The sequence below is a fragment of the Abramis brama genome, assembly GCF_963993115.1.
Source record: "Abramis brama genome assembly, chromosome: 12".
Classification (NCBI taxonomy): domain Eukaryota; kingdom Metazoa; phylum Chordata; class Actinopteri; order Cypriniformes; family Leuciscidae; genus Abramis; species Abramis brama.
Genome location: NC_139974.1, coordinates 3,605,432 through 3,625,979, shown reverse-complemented (window position 1 = coordinate 3,625,979; position 20,548 = coordinate 3,605,432). Strand labels below are relative to the sequence as shown.

Sequence of the window (20,548 nt, the reverse complement as noted above, 5' to 3'; positions counted from 1 at the left end):
CAAGTTTCATTCATTCACATTCCTGCGCTGTTGGAATATCACGAGTTCAAATTTTGCTCAGAAGAAGAGCAGGACTCTGACGAGTCGACGAACGTTTGTATTTTGAGCGACGAACGTTGAGCGACTTGATCCAGCCGTGGATAATATTTCGGGTGAGTAAGTCTTTTAAATTTACTTGCATTATTTGACACGTGTTCGCATTTACGAGGAAAAAACAATGTGACAGTTCTCCATTATGGACGCGAGCGCTTTGAAAGCAGCAGACTTTCAAACTTTCACAGAGACCTCAAAACAGAAAGCACAAATCCTTTCTTTAAAACGAATTTCGTTTTGTATTAATTGTATCTTAATTTTAATATTATTTTCATTAACAAATTTAATACACAAAAAGCCATCACAACATAAGGGGCTTGAACTGGAGATCATCATTAACCAGACCGTAGTCTACTCGCCTCACATGTCTAAAAAATGTGAAATATATTTACAGAAAGCTGGTTCTAAACAAAACCATCCAAAACAAAAAACTATGTAGCCTAATAAATGTGCATTTCTCCGGTGCGTTCACTAGCCTACTGCTGAAGATCGCGAGTCAATAGCCTATCGTCAACTTCATCTTTGCCAGAAGTTAATAAACAATTACAATGTCTTATTGCAATATTTTACATATTCATAATCATTACTTTTGATGGATCTTTGAGGATGGATTTTCAAACTTTCTCAGTACAAGTTATGAAGGAAGAGAACAGCATTACAGTTTTCAGCGCGTCCTCCTCTGATTGCTGTGTTCTGACTGAAAAAGTGCGTGAAGGAGCACATGCGCAAAACGTAGGTTTGTAAAATGTGCTTTTTAAAAAGCGTTTTTATGTCCTCTCCACATAGAGGAATTACAATAAAAAAAAACAACCTCCTCTACTTCTTTGTTCAGGCTGTGATGGGCCATTAAGTCATTGGGGGGGTGTCTATGTCACACCCTGGTCTGAATCTCATTAATATTTATAGCCATTACCACTCCCATGCATAAACCTCTTCTGACAAAAAAAACTGTTTTACAACGTTTAAATCAATGTATTGTTTTATGAAAACGATTAGGCAGGATGATTTTCACATAATTTTGAAGAAAAAACACTAGGGAACAAGATCCATTAGTCAAAAGTCTTGTGGACACATATTTACTATATGTTTTGTGGTGTTATTTCAGCAACTTTCATTTTTATTTTTTCAAATAACCACGCATAAACATTATTTTCTTAAAAACACAAAGATTTACAAGCATGTTGATCAGATATGATGGTAGCCCTGTTTGTGCTTTATAGAGTGAATTTACACCTTTGCCATTAACATGTTTATGAATAACTGAAAAAACAACAAATGTCAGAGCATGTCAGAACACCTCCAGGGCCCAGAAAACAGCTCAGACTCCAGAGGGTTAAAGAAGAGATCGACGCACACAGGTAACTCGCGCACGCATCTCTCTCTCTCTCTCTGTTCCTTCTCCTTCAGTTCTCTGTCTCTCTCTTTTAATAATGAATTTAAATAAATGTGAATTCATTCAAATAAAAGCAATCCGACGGCTCTACTTTATTTAAAGCGGACGGAGTGCAAGAACTGACGAGCCTTAACTTAAGAAATAACCGTCATTTTTACACGTCTGTTAAAAAATTACACTGTAAACATCAGTTACAGCTTTAACTTATTTTTAACTTGGCAAATAACCAAGGTATAAGCGGGATAATCCACGGCTAGCCATGCATTAAAGAATTTTAATGCACTTCGTAGAGGCAACCACCCTCCGCTTCGCGTCGGGTGGTTCTTCGCCTCTACGTCGTGCATTAAAATCCTTTAATGCATGGCTAGCCGTGGATTATCCCTTACATATACAACCTCTAGGTCATTAAGATCTTGTAACCAGCTTCTTTTATCTGTCCCTCGTTCACGCTGCAAATCCAAAGGTGATAGAGCTTTCGCGGTTGCTTCCCCTAAACTTTGGAACAGCTTACCCTATAATATCAGGGCCTCTCCTTCACTCACCGTTTTTAAATCTAGTTTAAAGACTTATTTTTATACTCTTGCATTTGAGTGATGTTGTGTATGCATTTTTTTTTTATATATATTTTTTTATATATTCTTTTATTGTTATTATTATTACCTTTTCTCCATTAACCTTTTGACCGTCTGTAAAGCACTGTGGATCAACAAACGTTGTGTTTATGTTGTGCTCTATAAATAAATTGACTTGACTTGACTTGAACCTCCTATGCCCCGTTAGGGCGCTGAGAGTTTACATTACGTGCTCCGCCGCTTTCAGGCGTTCCGAGCAGCTCTTCGTTTCTTTCGGCGGGCGCACCAGAGGTCTCGCCGCCTCGAAACAGAGCTTGTCCAGGTGGATAGTGGACGCGATCGCAGCAGCTTACGCCTCCAAACACCTGCAGTGCCCTTTGGGTATCAGAGCCCACTCCACTAGAGGCATGGCCTCTTCGTGGGCCTGGTCCAGCGGAATTTCTATCCACGATATTTGTATGGCGGGTTGGGCCTCCCCATCAACATTCGTGAGGTTTTATAACCTGGAAGTTCCCGCCTTGCAGGCTAAACTGTTGTCGGTATAAGTGGCATGTATGTTCTGCCCAGTCGCTCATGCGCAGACCACATTCTCGTACTGGCAAGTATTTCTGGTATGGCACCAAGAGAAGAGTGTTTTTCTGCACAGACCGGCTATGCCGCTCTGTCCCCCACCAAGCGCCTGTGTACTGGTGCTGGCCCGCTCTGCTGGCCGCCTGTCCTACACAAGGTTATCTTCTCCACACATAGACCGGTGATACCGCTCTATTTTCCCCCTATATGTGCTTATGCACTATGCGGGCCCGTGCTACTGGCCGCATCTTTCACATTGATATATATGGACATGCTGTGCCGCTCTATTTTCATATGAAGTGAAGTGCTTTGTACATGTGTTGGCCCGTTTCTTTACCGGCCACCTGTTCGGCATGCTGTTTTCCCCGGTCTCCCTGGATGCTCAGCGCACACGGCGTTGACAATGGGTTCCCGTAGCGTAAGCAACTTACGCAATACGAGAGAACCTCTCGTAAGAGAACATACTCGGTTACCTAATGTAACCTCGGTTCTCTCTAGAAGAGGGAACGAGTATTGCGTAACCGGCCGTGTCGCGCCACGAGCTTTTGCGCTTCAGACTGTGAAAACCAGAATTTCAGCCTACGAGCCCTGCTTATATACACACTGGCCACACCCACCTTGACGGTTAGAAGGGTGTGGAGGGCGCGAAGCGCCCTGATAGGGTGTGACGTCATACAGGGCTCACTGGTAGGCTTAAGCAGTTGCCGCCGGGCAGCCAATGAGCACGCTCTTACAGCCTGCCGTGGTCTGCCTGCTGCTGCACTGCGTTGACAATGAATACAAAATTAAGGATAATTTTTTGGCTTCAGATCTCGAAGAAAGACAACTTTCCCGTAGCGTAAGCAACTTACGCAATACTCGTTCCCTCTTCTAGAGAGAACCGAGGTTACATTAGGTAACCGAGTACGATTCCTTGCGAATAGAACATGCGCAGAACACAAATCAATGTTCCTTTTGATGGGGATATGCCGATACATTCAGGTTAGAAAAGGGGTACCCCAGGGATAATATCCGGGTTTTTAAAAACCGGGATATGAGCATATCCGGGTTTTTGCCGGTGTTTACATGGCCGTGCACGACCGGGTTATTGCTAATATCCCGGTTTTGAACGGGTTACTGACTACATGTAAAAGTAGTCAGTGTTTATGAATAAGACTTTAATGCGCACTTCTTATACTGTGTTTATTCAGTTCTTAGTGATTTTCTGTAGTAAAACTAACGCTTCATCTTTTGTGTGATGTACAATAAACTTAATTTAACTCATCAGTATATTTTGGTCATCATTCAGACGGGGTCTAACGTTACTACAGCAGGCTTGTATTAGGCCTAATAGTGGAGCAGATGGCATATAAGTTATAAACGTAATTAAAATAAACATACCTGTTCTATCTCCTTACAGCATTTTCTAGCTCTGAGGGCATGATTGTCCTACTCCGAGTCGAAATAAACACTTTTACTGTGAGTTTCTGTTTTGTTATTATCATCTTTCTGTGAGATGATTGTGTTCTGGCTCTGACCGTGAGCTGGTTAGGCTCCACCCCTGTGCGTGGAACCGCATCTCATTATAATTTAAAGGAGACGCACTAAAACAGCGTGTTTTTCTCAGCCCCCCAAAAATGACAATTTAAACATGCTGTAAAAAAATATATGTGAGGTATTTTGAGCTAAAACTTAACTTACACACTCTGGGGATATCAGAGACTTATTTTACATCTTGTGAAGAGGGGCATAATAGGTGCCCTTTAAATCAAGATAAAATGATCTGAACAAAAACTAAAAATTATCACCTTCATGAAGGAGGATTTATTCCAGGACTACATTAGTTTTAAAACAATTTTTTTTTTTTAGACCGCATTCGTTTTTACTAAGTGTAACTAATATTAACATTGTAATAGTAGTAAGTTGTCACACTAATACATGACAGCAAGCTGTGTAACAATAACAGAAGTTACAGAACGATTATGATTACATATTTACTGACACATACCTCTGCAATGATGTTTGACAAAGCCAAGGTAGTTTTATCAACCTTGGTACTATGACGCCAGTGCATCACCACACACAGCTATATGTGGAGAGGAGTGTGATCGAGCCAATTCAGTGAATGTGTGTTCTCGCTAAATTGCTCTCAAACATAAGATTGTGGTTTTGCATGTAGCTTATAGGCCATATCAGGTAGGCCTAATATTTTAATAGTTAGCCCTTAGTTATGAAATACTGCATATTATTTGTATTTTTCCTGGTTGTTACCCCTTTATTCCCCAAATATTATAAATTGTTCCCTTATAATTACACATACGTACTTTATAAGTACACTATAATTACCGAAAGGTACACTGTAAATTCGGTGTACTTACGCAGTACTTTTCCTGGTTGTTACCCCTTTATTCCCCTAATATTATAAATTGATCCCTTAAAATTACACGTACGTACTTGAAAAAGATTGAAGTGTTAACAATTAAGCATAGAGGTGTTTGGTCAGGTGACACATGTATTGGCCAATTAGCTCATGTAGTGTCATTTTGAATGGCAGTGTTTAAATGGCAAACATGTGAATTTATGTCAGATTGTTGTGTCTTATGCAGAGAACCATGTTCAGTGCATTTGAAAAGTGCCATTTTGAATTGCAAAATGTGTGTAAAGCAGAAAATGTGTTTAGACTTTTAAAGACTTGAGAAGAGGTTTTGCTCTTTGTGTGTCAGTATAAATAATTGTGCTGTGCATGTCATTTTAGTGTGTTAGCAATTGGAAAAAACTGTAAATATTTTCTGTTTCTACATTGCATTGGTGTTTACAGTGTACTTGTTACATCAGATTACTTTCACTGTAGAACATTGTATTGAAATGTAGATATAAGCCTATGAAAGACCAAAGAGCTTTAGATTTACATGGTAAATTCAAAAATGTACTATTATGAAAGAAGTGTTTGCCATTTGATGCAAATGCTTCATTCTGACATGTGTTTATGGCATTATGAATGCAGTGTTGCATTTTGAAGGAGATGTGAGGCGTTTTGCATTTTGTGTGTGCAGTTTTGAGAATTGTGTGTAGAGTTTTGAAAAAAGGAGACTTAGTTTTGAAAACGTGTGTAGCAGTTGGTAAAAACTGTAATGTAAAAATGTCTCTGACTGCTAATTGTGTGTTTATAAAGCACAATTGTTGTAGCCAAAAAAAGCCATGAGAAAATGAGATCAGGTGATGTTGGCTGTTTATTGATGATGATGACGATATTATCATGTAATTGTCTGAATCCCTGATCTTATTCAGTGTCTAATGCTTTGATTATACAGGACTTGTGGTTTCAATATTGTTTTATTCATAATAAAAGTAATTTGATTCTACAGCATATCTAGCAGAGTTGTTAATCAAATAATATACTTGGTTTTTAAATACCATTTAGTGCACACAAACCTTTCATCTATGGCATTACTTAGATGCACACAGACATCAAGAAACAGCATATGAATCTCAACAATGGTGACAATCAAACAAAATATCCAGATAATCAGATCAACTCTGAGCATAAAACAAGCTACAAAAAATCCTGCTGCATAATGTATTAAAACCGCAATGCATGCTGGGAGATAAGGGTGAGTTTTGATTGGTGGTACCCAGCATGCACTGCAGCATGAAGCATTTCATTGATTGTCACCATTGTTGAGAGTCATACACTGATTCTTGATGGCTAAGTAATAATGTAGAGGAAAAAGTTTAATGCACTAAATGTTTTTAAAATCCCTTAAATTATTTGATAAACAACATTGCTCTCATGCTGTAAAATTAAATGGCTTCTATTATAAAACAACATTAAAACACAAGTCCTATATAATCAAAACATTAGACACTGAATAAGATCAGGGATTCAAGCAATTACATGATGACATCGTCGTCATCATCATCAATAAACAGATCACCTGATCTCATTTCCTCTCTTTATAAACACACAATTATAGCAGCCAGAGAAAATTTTATACTATAAGTCAAGGGTCAAGAGTCCAACTAAAGCAAACGCTAACCACCGTCATGGTGACTTTACAAAAACAACTATTGATTATATTAAAACGGAAATTAAATAAAGTAAATCTGGTTAGTAATAAGTGAAGCTGGTAATGCTGTTTGTGGAGTTGTTAATCCTCCTCTGCTGAGATCTTCACAGATTTAATGTCTTCTTTTCTCTTCAGTTGATTTCATCTAAGACTGTGTCTGAAGTCAGTTGTAGTTCTTGTGTTTCTGCTCGTCTCTTTTTCTGTTCTCTCCTTTCCTTCAGTGGTTCTGCTTGTTAACAGGCTTATTAAGGCTGAAATGACCACACTGCATGTGGGCCAGATCATCATTCCACAAGTGCCAGATGTAGGCCGGATCTGGGCCGAAACAATGTTGCTTTCTGGGAGAGAAACAAGTGACTAGAACAACTTGGAACTCTTTTATAAGCAAAGATTTTTAAATATATTATACTGACTGCTATGAGAGATGAGACACAGCCGCAACAGCAGATGAAACCGGCTAAACCTGGTGATAAGACAGAAGAGCTGTTATGTCACAGATACAGTCTAATAATCACAAAGATATTTATACAGAGATAAAACGCTTTCCTTTGGTAAAATACTATAACTGACCTATAACTATAACTACTATAACTTAGCACCTGCACTAAACCATCCGGCTGATATCTCTAAATAAGCTCTAACTTTAATAATGTTCAACCAAGGGAAAAAAGGCTCCTTGGGGGGGGGGGGGGGGGTTTGTCTCGAGGTCATGGTGCAAAGGACCCTAGGTTAATTTTACTCTGAACCATCCCTTTAAGTTGTGCTTTATACAATATAAACGATGCATAATGACATTTTGTGTGTCCAAACTGTTAATTGATAGTGTATGTTTGTGATCTGTAAATATAATCTGATATGCACAAAAAAAAAAAGACAAGTGTATAAAATCTATTTAGCAAAATTTAACTACACTTTTCCCACCCATGCATTTCTCTTGATTTTCAAACAGCCAATACACTGATACGTTTGTGAAGATATAATAAGAAAAACTGAAATATGTTACCTTCAGTCTCCAGTCTGATGGGTTTGTCGAAGTGCATCTCTGGAGCGTCAGACTTTATTCCACAGAAATAAAGACCTGAATCTGATTCTGTTACTCCAGAAATAGTTAAAGAGACTCTGGTGACCCAACTGTCTGCTGTTATTTCCAGACGAGTTCTGTTTGGATTGTAGTTGATCAGGAGTTTTCTCCCGAGTTTGTCCTTCTCAGCAGAAATCAGCAGAACGAGCTCTTCAGATCTGAGATGATACCAGGCGACTTCATCTCTGTTTCTCATGCTGCAGTTCAGAGTGATGTCTTCTCCCATCCGAACTCTCACATCAGAAGATCCTCCAACTGACAAATTCATAAACACACATTATTTTAGACTATGTTTATGGCTATTGTATTTGAGATTGATATGTTAATTTCATGAATGCTTGAAATAGAATATATTTACCACTGGATGTGATTTGCATAATCCAACAAGAAAATACACAGAAGAAAATGACTTTCTCCATTGTGTCTGTTGTTCATAAAGGTGTTGATCAAACTAAAGGTTTCAGCTCAATGCAGAGACACTTAAACCACAAAGTGTTTCCACTTCCTTTCAAGAGCAAACTAAAGCTGTGAATAATAGTCTCTATATCAGATCAAGTGTTACATCCTCAAATCAAACCTAGACTGAAAAATATTTGATTTCTCAATGGAATTTTTATAACTGAATGTGGTTTATTAGCTTGCATAGACGCTTAGCTAACAAAATCATACATTTTCCAGGTGTCATTCAGTGAAGCTTTATGAACAGCTTACATACTTTTTATTACTTAAAGCTACACTAAAGGTTATGCAGTGAAGGACAGCACATAATGTGTTAATTTAACACGTTTACACATCTTTGTGCTTAACCTTTCTGACATATTTACTTTGTTAAAATCATTAACACGATGAATGAGTTAAAATTAACACAAAAAACGTTGTCCCTAAACTCACCCATTAATGTGTAAAAATTTCACACATTATTTCCAGCAGTGGCAGACTGTTTATTTTGTGATATATATGAAATGTTTTAAATTAAAAAAAAAATTATTTTGTGATAACTTTGTCTAATTGGTTTGTATGTCATTAGTACTTATGTAGGATAAAAATAAAATTAATCATATATAAAAATTATGAAATCTAAGTTATATTTAGTAAAAAAAATAAATAAATAATTACAGTAGTGTACTGATTAGCTTCGTTTTTACAGTAATGCACTGTATTACACAATTACAGTACCATGTACTGTAAAACTGAAATACGGTTTGGTACTGTAAATCTTAATTACAGTAACTTAGTTACTGTAAAAAAAACGGGGATGTGACGTCATGATTGACAGCTGAGATAGACGGCTTATCCGAGTAAAGTAGTCACTGAGGCGCCAACTGACTTTTTTCGGGATCTTAGGGAGGAGATTGGAGCTTAAACTTTAGTTTTTACATTTCCATAACTGTACTAACCGAGTGTGGGAGGGGCCTTGATATCGCGTCTCCATTTCGCGCTTAGTATATACTGAAATATTGGAATGGAGGTACAGATATCAGATAAAGATTATACAGGTGCTGGTCATAAAATTAGAATATCATCAAAAAGTTGATTTATTTCAAGAATTCAACTTAACAGGTGAAACTAATATATTATATAGATTCATTACATGCAAAGGGAGATATTTCAAGCCTTTATTTGTTATAAGTTTGATGATTATGGCTTACAGCTTATGAAACCCACAAAATCAAAATCTCAGAAAATTAGAATATTACATGAAATCACACAGTAATTGCACAGTGATACCATGGTCATTGAACCAGGTTTTGGTTATTTTGGCAGTGTGGGCAGGTGCAAATCCTGCTGGAAAATGAAGGAAGCATGAAGTGCTCTGGACATGTCCTGGTAGACGGCTGCGTTGACTCTGGATTTAATAAAGCACAGTGGACCAAAGTCCTCTTTTCTGATGAGAGCAAATTTTGCATCTCATTTGGAAACCAAGGTCCCAGAGTCTGAAGGAAGAATGGAGAGGCACACAATCCAAGATGCTTGAAGTCCGGTGTGAAGTTTCCACAGTCTGTGTTGGTTTGGGGAGCCATGTCATTGGCTGGTGTTGGTCCACTGTGCTGTCCACTCAACGCAGCCGTCTACTAGGACATTTTCAGAGCACTTCATGCTTCCTTCAGCAGACAAGCTTTATGGAGATGCTGACTTCATTTTCCAGCAGGATTTGCACCTGCCCACACTGCCAAAATAACCAAAACCTGGTTCAATGACCAGGTAATTCTTGTTAAATGTTTGTTAATTCACAGTATATTCCTGTAGGCTATTTTTGTTTTCTACTGTATATTACTGTTTTAATGGAAAATGGTATGATATTGTCAAAATTTGGCTTTTTACAGCAAGGGTTAAGAGTGCGGGACATTGGTTGTTTTTTATTTTTTTTAAGGTGGCAATACTATACCATATGTATCATGTATTTCCTAATACAAATAATAACACAACAAGTACTCAAATTCAATTTATTTTCTGTGTAAATTTCACAGTACATACATAACCATAGGCAGATAAAAGTGCCAGCAACCAAAAAAAAGTTGCTGCGTTGAAAAAAAAAAAACTTGGGCAAAAAAGTCTGCCTTAACATTCTGGTCCCCCTTCGGATGCCACAATGCCATCAAGCAGTATCTATGGTCGTAATCAGTCCTTCACTGACCAATCAGCGTTCATTAGCAGAATGCTAGCGTGTTATGGGCAACAACAACTCAACCTGTAAGAAATCGAAAGGACATAAGTACTCGTTCATTCAACTTTCGACCTATAACCCATGTTGAACTTGCAAAACCTACACTCAAATCTGAGATTTCTCAATGGCAATCGGGTGAAAGAGACAAATTTAGCCGTCTAGCTCCATAGACTCCCATTCATTCTGCACTCATGGGCGATCGCCCCCAGTGGAGCTCTGGTGGAACTACAACCACAATTCGGTACAATAGGACTTAATAGGGAGTGGCCAGGCTCTCCGTAGACTCTGTCCAAACCCACTCTCAGTTATGACTGAGAAGAGTCTGGTGTCAACCAGGCTACCACTCCGGCCCTGATTTGGACATATACTAAGTGCACTTGCGCGGTACGCTTTAGACCATGCATGCACTTAGATCCTTAAAAATAGGGCTCCTAAAGCTTCTCCCATCTTAAATCTTTCAAACCAGATATATAGTTTTTTTTACAAGAAATACATTTAAGTCTGGATAATCACAATAGCCGTCAGTCTGACGCATACATTTTTATCTTGCTCCTCTCAAGACTGGACATTGGTTTTTAAAACTCTCAGTGAAGCCCTTGAGGTGACACTGAAATCATGTTCTTCAGTAGCGGACATCCCGGTGACACTATAACCATTACACAACCCAGAGGGACATTCCTTTAGTTGAGTTGGAAATCCCCTACCCCTGGAAGATGTGCTGTTCTTTTTAAATTAGAAAAGATCAAATGTACACCAAGGGGATCTGTGGACAGATTTGACTTAAAGTGGGAACCCATTTTATCATTTGTCAACAATCAACTAGAATAATTCTACCTGACATGAAAATTATAAACAAATATTCTACTTCCCATTATAATTGACTGGGAAAACAGAAGAGTTATCATGACAGATAACCACACATCACATTTACAGGGATAATATGTTTTGCTGAGTGTCAAAATAATAACTGGCCACAATACAGGCGTGTCCCAAACTTTCAATTTCAATTCTATTTAAAGATTCAACACGTGGATCTATCATGATAAGAATTTCAATAAGAAACCTCAATCTCTAACCTGAATATTTGATGATTTATACGGAATAAATTATTCTATTGTAATCCTCAGAAAGTGTTTAGCTGCTACAAACCAATCCTCTCATCAAAGTAACCTTTGTGTTGTTAGATCAGATAATTAGTCTACATTAATAATACCCCCCACCCCGGACAGGTAAATACACAGGTAATCAAAGTAAGAACAGATGAACTGAATCAGTAACTACAGAAACTAATTAGGACATAAAAAACACAGGCAGACCAGAACAAAAAACATAGTGGAATGAAACGTACTCGGTTACTAACGTAACCTCGGTTCTCTCTAGAAGAGGGAACGAGTACTGCGTTTGAAAAACGCTGCGGGAAAAGTCTCTTTTCACGAAACACTGAAGCAAAAATTATCCTTTAATTTTTCATATATGTAAAACGCGTTGCGGCAGCAGCAGACAGCTGAAGCAAGACGGCTTGTCTGCTCATTGGCTGCTCTGCGGCAACTGCATAAGCCTATCGAGCGCAGGCTGATGCAACATCAGACCAATGAGGGCGCTTCGCGCCCTCCTCGCCACTTCCCGCCGAGACGGGCGTGGCTTACCTCTATAAAAGGAGCTCGAGAAGGCTGACTCACTTGATTTTGATCGCCGAAGCGAACCAGAGTGAACCAAACGCACGGCAAGGGAACGCAGTACTCGTTCCCTCTTCTAGAGAGAACCGAGGTTACGTTAGTAACCGAGTACGTTCTCTTACGAGAGTTCTCTCGTACTGCGTTTGAAAAACGCTGCGGGAACCCCTTGCAAAACGCTGTGCGTGCTGGGATAAAAAAACTGATCACCGGAAGCCATTTCAGGCATACAGTGCATAATCACCAGATAGACTCACACAGAGTCGGGGAATAAGGGGGGGGAAGCCTTAATTCCCTATACTGTAGCGTCTGCAGGCTTAACATGACCTCACAGGGAGAGTCTAAAGACAGGAGGGGATTCCTCCGTCCTTATATAGACATGTCCACAGACGCGAATATGACATCACATAGCCAGGGTAGGGAGCCTGCACTAATGTGGGAAAACGTGGGTCTTACACAGTTCAGCCCAGCATAGTCGGCATAGTATTACACCGACAAAAGCTTAGCCTGTAAGGCGGGAACCTCTAGGTTATAAAACCTGATAAATGTAGACGGAGAGGCCCAGCCTGCCGCCGTACATATATCCTGTAAGGAAATCCCGCTGGACCAAGCCCATGAGGAGGCAACGCCTCTCGTAGAGTGCGCTCTGACTCCCAACGGGCATTGAATGCCCTTGGCAGTATAAGCCAGCGCTATTGCGTCAACTATCCATCTGGATAGGCTTTGTTTCGAAACAGCCGTTCCTTTGGAACGTCCGCTGAACGAGACAAAGAGCTGCTCTGTCTGTCTAAAGGCAGCAGAGCGGGACATATAAGTTCTTAAAGCCCTAACAGGGCAAAGAAAACTCGAGTCCCCCTCCTCACTCGACGCCGGCAGGGCAGCCAGGGAAATGACCTGAGCCCGAAAAGGCGTGTTGAGGGATTTCGGCACATAGCCGTGCTTAGGTTTGAGTATGACTTTAGAGTCATTAGGACCAAACTCCAAGCACGTCGGGCTCACGGAGAGCGCGTGCAGATCGCCTATGCGCTTCACTGAAGCGAGAGCCATCAAAAACACTGTTTTGAAAGACAAATGTTTGAGGCTGATTGACTGGATAGGCTCGAAAGGGGCACCTTTCATGGCCGCCAGGACCGTAGAAAGGTCCCACATAGGGACTGACGGAGGCCTGGGTGGATTCAGTCTCCTAGCTCCTCTGAGGAAGCGGATGACTAAATCATTCCTTCCTAGTGACTGACCCAGCGTTGAACCTGAGAACGCTGAAATAGCCGCCACATACACTTTGAGCGTGGAAGGGGATCTGCCCTTATCCAACAGCTCTTGTAGGAAGGAGAGAACCTCCGTTACCTCACATTCGAGGGGTGAAAGGCTCCGAGCTGTACACCAGCCGGAGAAAACCGACCACTTTGAAGCGTAGAGTCGCCTGGTCAACGGCGCTCTAGCCTCCGTGATGGTATTCATGACTCCCTCTGTGAGACCAACGGGTATCCGTTGAGCGCCCACACATGAAGGGACCATAGCTCCGGGTGTGGGTGCCAAATCGAGCCCCTGGCCTGCGAGAGGAGATCTCTCCTCAACGGCACTGGCCATGGAGCAATGTCTGCTATCTGCATCAGAACTGGGAACCATGCCTGGTTCTTCCAGAACGGTGCTACAAGCAGCACTGGGCATTTCGTTTTCCTGACCCGTTCCAACACCTGAGGCAGGAGGGAGACGGGGGGAAAAGCGTATAGCGGGCAGCGCGGCCACCTTTGGGACAGCGCGCTGTCGGTCTTTGAAAAGAATGCGGGGCAGTGAGCGTTTTCGTGGGACGCGAATAGGTCCACCTCCGCTTTGCCGAATCTCTCCCACAACAGCCGGACTGTTTGTGGGTGTAGAGACCATTCGCCCGTAGGAACGTTGTTCCTGGACAGTCTGTCCGGGCCCACATTTAGCAGCCCGGGCACATGTACTGCTCTCAGCGAGCGTAGGTTGTGCTGAGCCCATAGCAGGAGGCGTTTCGCCAGCCTGTACAGGGGTTTGGAATTCAGACCGCCCTGGCGATTTATGTAGGACACCACTGCCATGTTGTCCGAACGGACTAAGACGTGTTGGTCCTTGATGTGGGGACAAAAACGCGTCAGCGCGTTGTGCACTGCCAGCATTTCTAGGCAGTTTATGTGTTGGAGCTTTTCCCGTTCCGACCATAGGCCGAAGGACGGTCTGCCGTCGAGCAGCGCTCCCCATCCCGAGGTGGATGCGTCCGTAGACACCATCTTCACCCTCGAGGAAGTCCCCAGGCTTACACCTGATTGGTACCAGTCGTTCGCCATCCAAGGTACCATGGCTGTGACGCAGTCCTGATCGACCTTGAGGCGTAAATGACCGGACACCCACGCTCTGCGCGGAACCCGCGCTTTCAACCAGAACTGCAGCGGGCGCATGCGGAGCAAGCCCAGCCGGAGAACTGACGATGCTGAGGCCATGAGACCCAGCATCCTTTGAAATTTTCTGAGCGGGGTGAAAGCGCCGCGGCGGAAAGACATCGCCGCGCGCTGAATGTTCAGCACGCGCTGTGGCGACAGCCGCGCTGTCATAGACTGTGAGTCCAGAACTATACCCAGAAACGGAATCGTTTGGCTGGGGTTCAGTGAACTCTTCGCCCAATTGACCGTGATACCAAGATTCTCGAGGTGATCGAGTAAAATGGCTCTGTGCTCTATGAGCTGAGATCGTGATTGGGCTAGGATCAACCAGTCGTCCAAATAGTTCAGCACTCGCATGCCTCTGAGTCTGAGAGGAGCGAGCGCTGCGTCCATGCATTTCGTAAAAGTACGAGGTGCCAGGGACAAGCCGGAAGGCAGGACTGTATACTGGTATGTCTGACCCTCGAAGGCGAATCTCAAGAATCGCCTGTGATGTGACGCTATCTGTATTTGAAAATACGCGTCCTTCAGATCTATCGACATGAACCAGTCTTCTCGGCGAACATGCGCGAGAATTTTGCTGGTTGTGAGCATTTTGAAACGGCGTTTCACTAATACTCTGTTCAGTCATCTTAGATCCAGAATGGGTCTGATACCGCCGTCCTTTTTGGGGACTAGAAAGTATCTGCTGTATATCCCCTGTTCGCTTTGAACTCGGGGAACAAGCTCTATCGCCCCTTTGCTTATCAGTTTTGATATTTCGGCGCGAAGTAGGTGTGCTACATTCAGCGGTACCGAAGTTTCGACGCGCGCTGTGAAGCGCGGGGGGCGTCGATAAAACTGTAGCGAGAAGCCTCTCTTTATAATGCCTAAGACCCAGTCCGAAACCCCTGGAAGCGCTGCCCATGCATCTGCATGGTTGGCTAGGGGCCGGATACAGAGCGCGCTCTGTTCGCCGTGCGACAGAGGTGCTACGGGGCTCACAAACATAGGCGTTATGCCTGCGGCATTTGAGGCGGGGGGCGCGCTTAATACAGCGGGCGGAGCGCTCGCCCTCGACCTTACAACAGTGTTTGACTGAGTGAGGGAGGGCTGCGCGAGCCCCGTGGGACTCATGTGTGCGAGTAGATGTGGGCTGGGAGCGGGCACATTTACTGCTTGGGGCGCGCTGCTTACACAAGGTCTCACAGGTCTCGTTTTTACAGAGAGCCTGTGATCTGATAGACATAGTGTTCGTGGGCACTGAGTAGTGGGCACTTTTACTATGTGGGGGGCGCAATCGACCTGAGTCGATTTTATTTGCGCGAGCCCTGAGTGCATGGCTGTGCTTATGTGTATGGATGGGCACAGAGGAGTGGGCATCGATACTACATTTATAGCACCATCGGCCGTGGCCGGGACACCAGAAATCACACTCTTTTCGAGACATATCTGGGTAGCCGTGAAAACGGCTTTTGAGTGCAGGCAAGCGGGCACTTGTACAGGCTTGCGCTTTGCAGAGAACGCTGGGACAGCCGCGAAGCTTGAGGCTGAGACAGCGAGGCGCTTGGGTGGGAGGCCGGCCGCAACGGGACTCACACACCTGCGCTTTCCTAGGCGGGCTAGGACTTCTTCGGGGCCTCTGGTTTCACCACAATCCTCGGTCGCGGTGCGCGCACGGGGCGCCGGGCGCATGATCGAGAGCGGGGCCTCGAGCTGCGCTGTTGAGGCTGCTGCGAAGAGGAGGCCGAAGGCGGGGGCTGAGGCTGTGAGGTTCGCGGGGTCCGTTTGTCTCGACCCGCCGCGGAACCAGAGCGCTTCGGTAGGAAGTGCTTGAAGGCTTGAGACGCTTTCTGGGCTTCGGTAAATCTCTCCACGAACTCGGAGAGAGAAGAACCAAAAAGGCCAGCGGAAGACAGCGGGGCGTCGAGAAACGCGATGCGCTCGGAATCGGCCATCTCCGTGAGCGTCAGCCATAAGTGCCTCTCAGCGACAGTGGCGGAAGCCATACAGCGTCCCATGGCTTGTGCGGCAGCTTTGGTGGCTCGGAGCGTGAGGTCCGAAGCACTCCTCAAATCCGCAATACAGACAGCATCAGGTCCAACCTCGTCCCATTTACGGAGGAGATCACCCTGGAAAATCTGTAAAGTAGCCATGGTGTGTAGCGCTGACGCGGCTTGCCCAGCGGCGGAGAATATTCGCGCGAGCAGCGTCGACGTCATGCGGCAGGCTTTTGAAGGTAACACCGGTTTAGTCCGCCGTCCAGCAGAGGGCGGGCACAGATGGGTCGCTATAGCCTGTTCCACCGGCGGCAGAGAAAAGTAGCCTCGTTCATTCGCCTTGTCCAGCGAGGAGAATGCAGGCGACACAGATGAGCGCGTACGCGCAGAGTAGGGCGCGTTCCAGGCCTTCGCAACTTCTTCATGTAACTCAGGAAGAAAAGGAGCGGGCTTAGATTCCGGAGAATTGCGCTCACCTGGGAGGAAGCTACCATCGAGCCGGGTGCGAGAGGGGGGCTCCGGTGCAGACCACTCGAGGCCGAGGCTCGCCGCGGCCAAAGCGAGTACTCGCATGAGCTCCGTCTCAATGTTGGCTCTCACTGAGGGCTTTCGGGCAGGAGGCGCGAGGTCCTCAGAGCTCGCCCAATCCTCACTGCCTGAAGCGAGGAGAGAACAGGAATCCTTTTCCCCCGACGCGGCCACCGAAACAACTTCCTCTGATGAAGCGGCGGCAGGCTGCGGGCGCTGAGCATCAGGAAGTGATTCGGGGGAGGTCGGTGAAGCTGGCGGGCGAACCGGCGAGCTTGATCGGGGTGGAGAGGGTTCCGGGACCCGCTGCGAGCGGCGCTTCTTACGGCGCGGCATCGCAGCGGAGAATGCAGGCTTCGAGAAGGATGCCAGGCGGGTCCTCAGAGCCACCATAGGCAAAAGCTCGCAGTGAGGGCAGCCGCCGTCAGCGAGCGCGAGCGCTGCATGGTCCTCACCGAGGCAGGAAACACAGATGACGTGGTCGTCTTCCCCGGCGAGTGGGGCTCTGCACGAGCCGCAGGATTTAGGCATCTTTAGAAAGACGCCGCTCTTTTAGGGGGTGAGTGCTACGAGAACGCTCACACACACACACAAACAGAGCACAGTAAAGGATATGGGCGTCGGAAAGCGCAGCAGGTACGGCTGTAGAAGGCGGCGTAGGCCAGCGGCTTCGAGGGCTCGTCCCGCTGAAGTGCTTGCTTCGAACGACGCTGCTTCCGTGATCCAGCGATGCGTGCGCTTCGCTGAAGAGATTAAAATCAAGTGAGTCAGCCTTCTCGAGCTCCTTTTATAGAGGTAAGCCACGCCCGTCTCGGCGGGAAGTGGCGAGGAGGGCGCGAAGCGCCCTCATTGGTCTGATGTTGCATCAGCCTGCGCTCGATAGGCTTATGCAGTTGCCGCAGAGCAGCCAATGAGCAGACAAGCCGTCTTGCTTCAGCTGTCTGCTGCTGCCGCAACGCGTTTTACATATATGAAAAATTAAAGGATAATTTTTGCTTCAGTGTTTCGTGAAAAGAGACTTTTCCCGCAGCGTTTTTCAAACGCAGTACGAGAGAACTCTCGTAAGAGAACCAAAACAGAACAATTTACATTAACATTTAAAATAAATGAATGCACCAGATACTGGAAGCATTGTCATATTCTGGTATATTCTGGTTAAAGGAGAACTCCTGTCATTTTTTTGTAAATTTGGAGTGCTGTCAGTACAGAGAACAACGACAAAAATCGGTGTTGCCTACACCGTGAGGAAAAAGAGGATAACAAGGTGTAGGCAACACCGATTTTTGTCGTTGTTCTCTGTAATGACAGCACTCCAAATTTACAAAAAAATGACCCGAGTTCTCCTTTAATTCTCATATATAAATATATTGATTGGGATTTCTGTTGTTCTGGTCGGCTGTATAGAGTTACACACATATTCAATGAGCTCTACAATAAAGATTCAATAGAGCTTGATTTGCAATATTCCTTCACTGCAGCGGCAAACAGCACAAAAACAGCAATTGCTGACCTCACAAGACAGTCATATTGCACATATTTGATGATCTAAACCTTCACAGTCACACTCAGGCGATGAGGACGGATATTTTTATCTATTTGACACAGTATATAATGAACAATTAGAGCCAAAAGTCCAACAACCATTGTGCTGCTCTTAGATTAGTAAGCTAAATGACGAAAACAAAACTACAAATGATCAAATTCCATATTTAATTAATTATATTAATATACTGTATATAAAACAATATATACAATATAATCCAAATATTGTATCCAAAAAACAAATATTACTTCATCAAATGTGGTAAAGACATTTATAAAGGAGCAAGTGTTATTTATTTAGTGTTTTCTCAATACGTATTTTTAATACAGCTTTACAAAGAATAGTACCTGAAAATCCCATAGTAAACATTCAAAGGGAACAGCAGTGAGATGTAATATGGGAAAGAAACAAATCTGATTACATTACATTCAAACTGTTGACAGCTGAATGGTTTGATGAGTATGAAAAATGCTGTTCATTTATAAACTATAGTTCCCTTTCGAGGGAACTCGCGATGCGTCAATGACGCTTTGGGAACGCTCCTGCGTGATTGCGTCTGAAGCACCTATGTCAACTAGTCCAATGGCGAGAGTGGGCGTCACGGGCGGGTGACGTGACGACCAGGAAAGGATAAAGGACATCCGGTTAAGAACCGCGCCAGCTTCTGTGCCTCAGCAAGCGCTCTGTGTTATACTGTCTGTCTTATTTATTGTTGTCTGTCACAAGCATAAATATTATGGCGAACAAAACAACCTTAGATCGTGTGTTCCTACCTGCCCTCTGTCTTTACGGGTGGGGATACACACGGTGTATGTGTTGTTTGTTTGAAACGGAGCATGTTCTGTCAGCGCTCGAGGGTGCTGACTACGAGCATTGCGAGTTACTATCGTACTCGCTCCGTTCCCGCTTGTCACTCTTTGAGGAGGGTGTTCAGGCTCGCGTTCCTCGCAATACCGACACCGTGTTGCCGAGGCAGCACGGAAGTTGGTATTGTGGGTTCGCAAATAGATCTCGCGGAGAGGTTAGAGACGGGCTCCGCCTTTTCTCTGGCTTTATCCGGGGGATCCAGCGCTCTCTCTCTGCGATCGGAAGCACGCGCCGCGGCTTCTTCCGTCCTGGTTAGAGAGCCCGGTGTTTCAGCAGTCTATCTCTGAGGAGGTAGAGTGCTGAGCATCGATACATGTCCAAAAACAACCACAAGCATATTATATATATATATATATATATATATATCTAGACAGGAGTATGGGGAGCAAACAGCTTTGGATTGTGTGTTCCTCCCCGCCCTCGCTTCATTACGAGTGGGGACACACGCGATTCATGTGTTGTTTGTTTGGGAGTGGAGCATGCACGGTCAGCTCTAGCAAAATAAGGGGGCTGACAGTGTTCATTCATAAATTCCCGACGTGTAACTTTTGCACTATCGAGAGTTTAGCTCTGCTCCCGATGGCTTTCTTCTCGAGGGAAGAAAGTCAATAAAGTTTTTTTTTTTGGCTCGGATCTCGCGTTTGCTGAGGCAGCGCGTAGATTACGGGTCTGCGATAAAGATTCTGTTACTCGATCTCGGATCTCGCGTGTGCTGAGGCAGCGCGTAGATTACGGGGTCTGCTATAACAATAATAGTGGACTGGCTACGTTCATTCATGAACATTTCCGACGTGTGTTCACTATCAAGAGTTTCCCCATGCTACTGTTTATTTAAAAAAAGACTGCAATAAGAGTCCAGTGGTTATGCAAATGCAATGCATTTATTAAAAAATAAATAAATAAAATTGTGTATTGCAAGCTATGAATTTATGATTCTTTTATTGCATGTTGAAACTATTTTATATATATAAGCCTATATATAAATATATATTCAGCCTTTCATCTAGACTATATTAAATTGTCTGGTTGATTTTTTGCTGTTTGATTCTGAGGAATTAAATAAGTGGGCTGCATTTAAAATGTGCTTATCTGACTTTCATTAGTTAGATTCATGTATATGTTCAGTAATTCATCCA

At 43.8% G+C, this 20,548-nt stretch overlaps 3 protein-coding genes across 8 annotated transcripts in view; 1 reads left to right on the top strand and 2 right to left on the bottom strand.

Moving 5' to 3' along the window:
- The window catches only part of LOC311093997 (uncharacterized protein), a 150,246-nt gene extending 142,048 nt beyond the window's left edge, over positions 1-8,198 (bottom strand). The window contains exon 1 of the mRNA XM_084131733.1: positions 8,114-8,198. Coding sequence (XP_083987859.1) covers positions 8,114-8,174 — 61 coding nt within the window. The 5' untranslated portion in view covers positions 8,175-8,198. The remainder of the gene's footprint in view (positions 1-8,113) is intronic.
- The window catches only part of LOC311093954 (uncharacterized protein), a gene marked incomplete at its 5' end in the record, with an annotated part of 471,534 nt that overhangs the window by 328,450 nt on the left and 122,536 nt on the right, over positions 1-20,548 (top strand). The gene's annotated exons all lie outside the window — the stretch shown is intronic.
- The window catches only part of LOC311093978 (uncharacterized protein), a 46,305-nt gene that overhangs the window by 8,784 nt on the left and 16,973 nt on the right, over positions 1-20,548 (bottom strand). For 2 of the 6 annotated variants that reach the window (XM_084131696.1, XM_084131694.1), the window contains exons 7-9: positions 7,678-8,010; positions 7,088-7,137; positions 4,475-7,012 (exon numbers count right to left, since the gene is read on the bottom strand). The exons of 1 other annotated variant lie outside the window; for it this stretch is intronic. The gene's annotated coding sequence lies outside the window, so the exon portion shown is untranslated. Of the gene's footprint in view, positions 1-4,474; positions 7,013-7,087; positions 7,138-7,677; positions 8,011-10,185; positions 10,445-20,548 lie in introns of those variants that run through there. 3 more of the 6 variants (XM_084131697.1, XM_084131695.1, XM_084131698.1) reach the window with 2 other exon arrangements.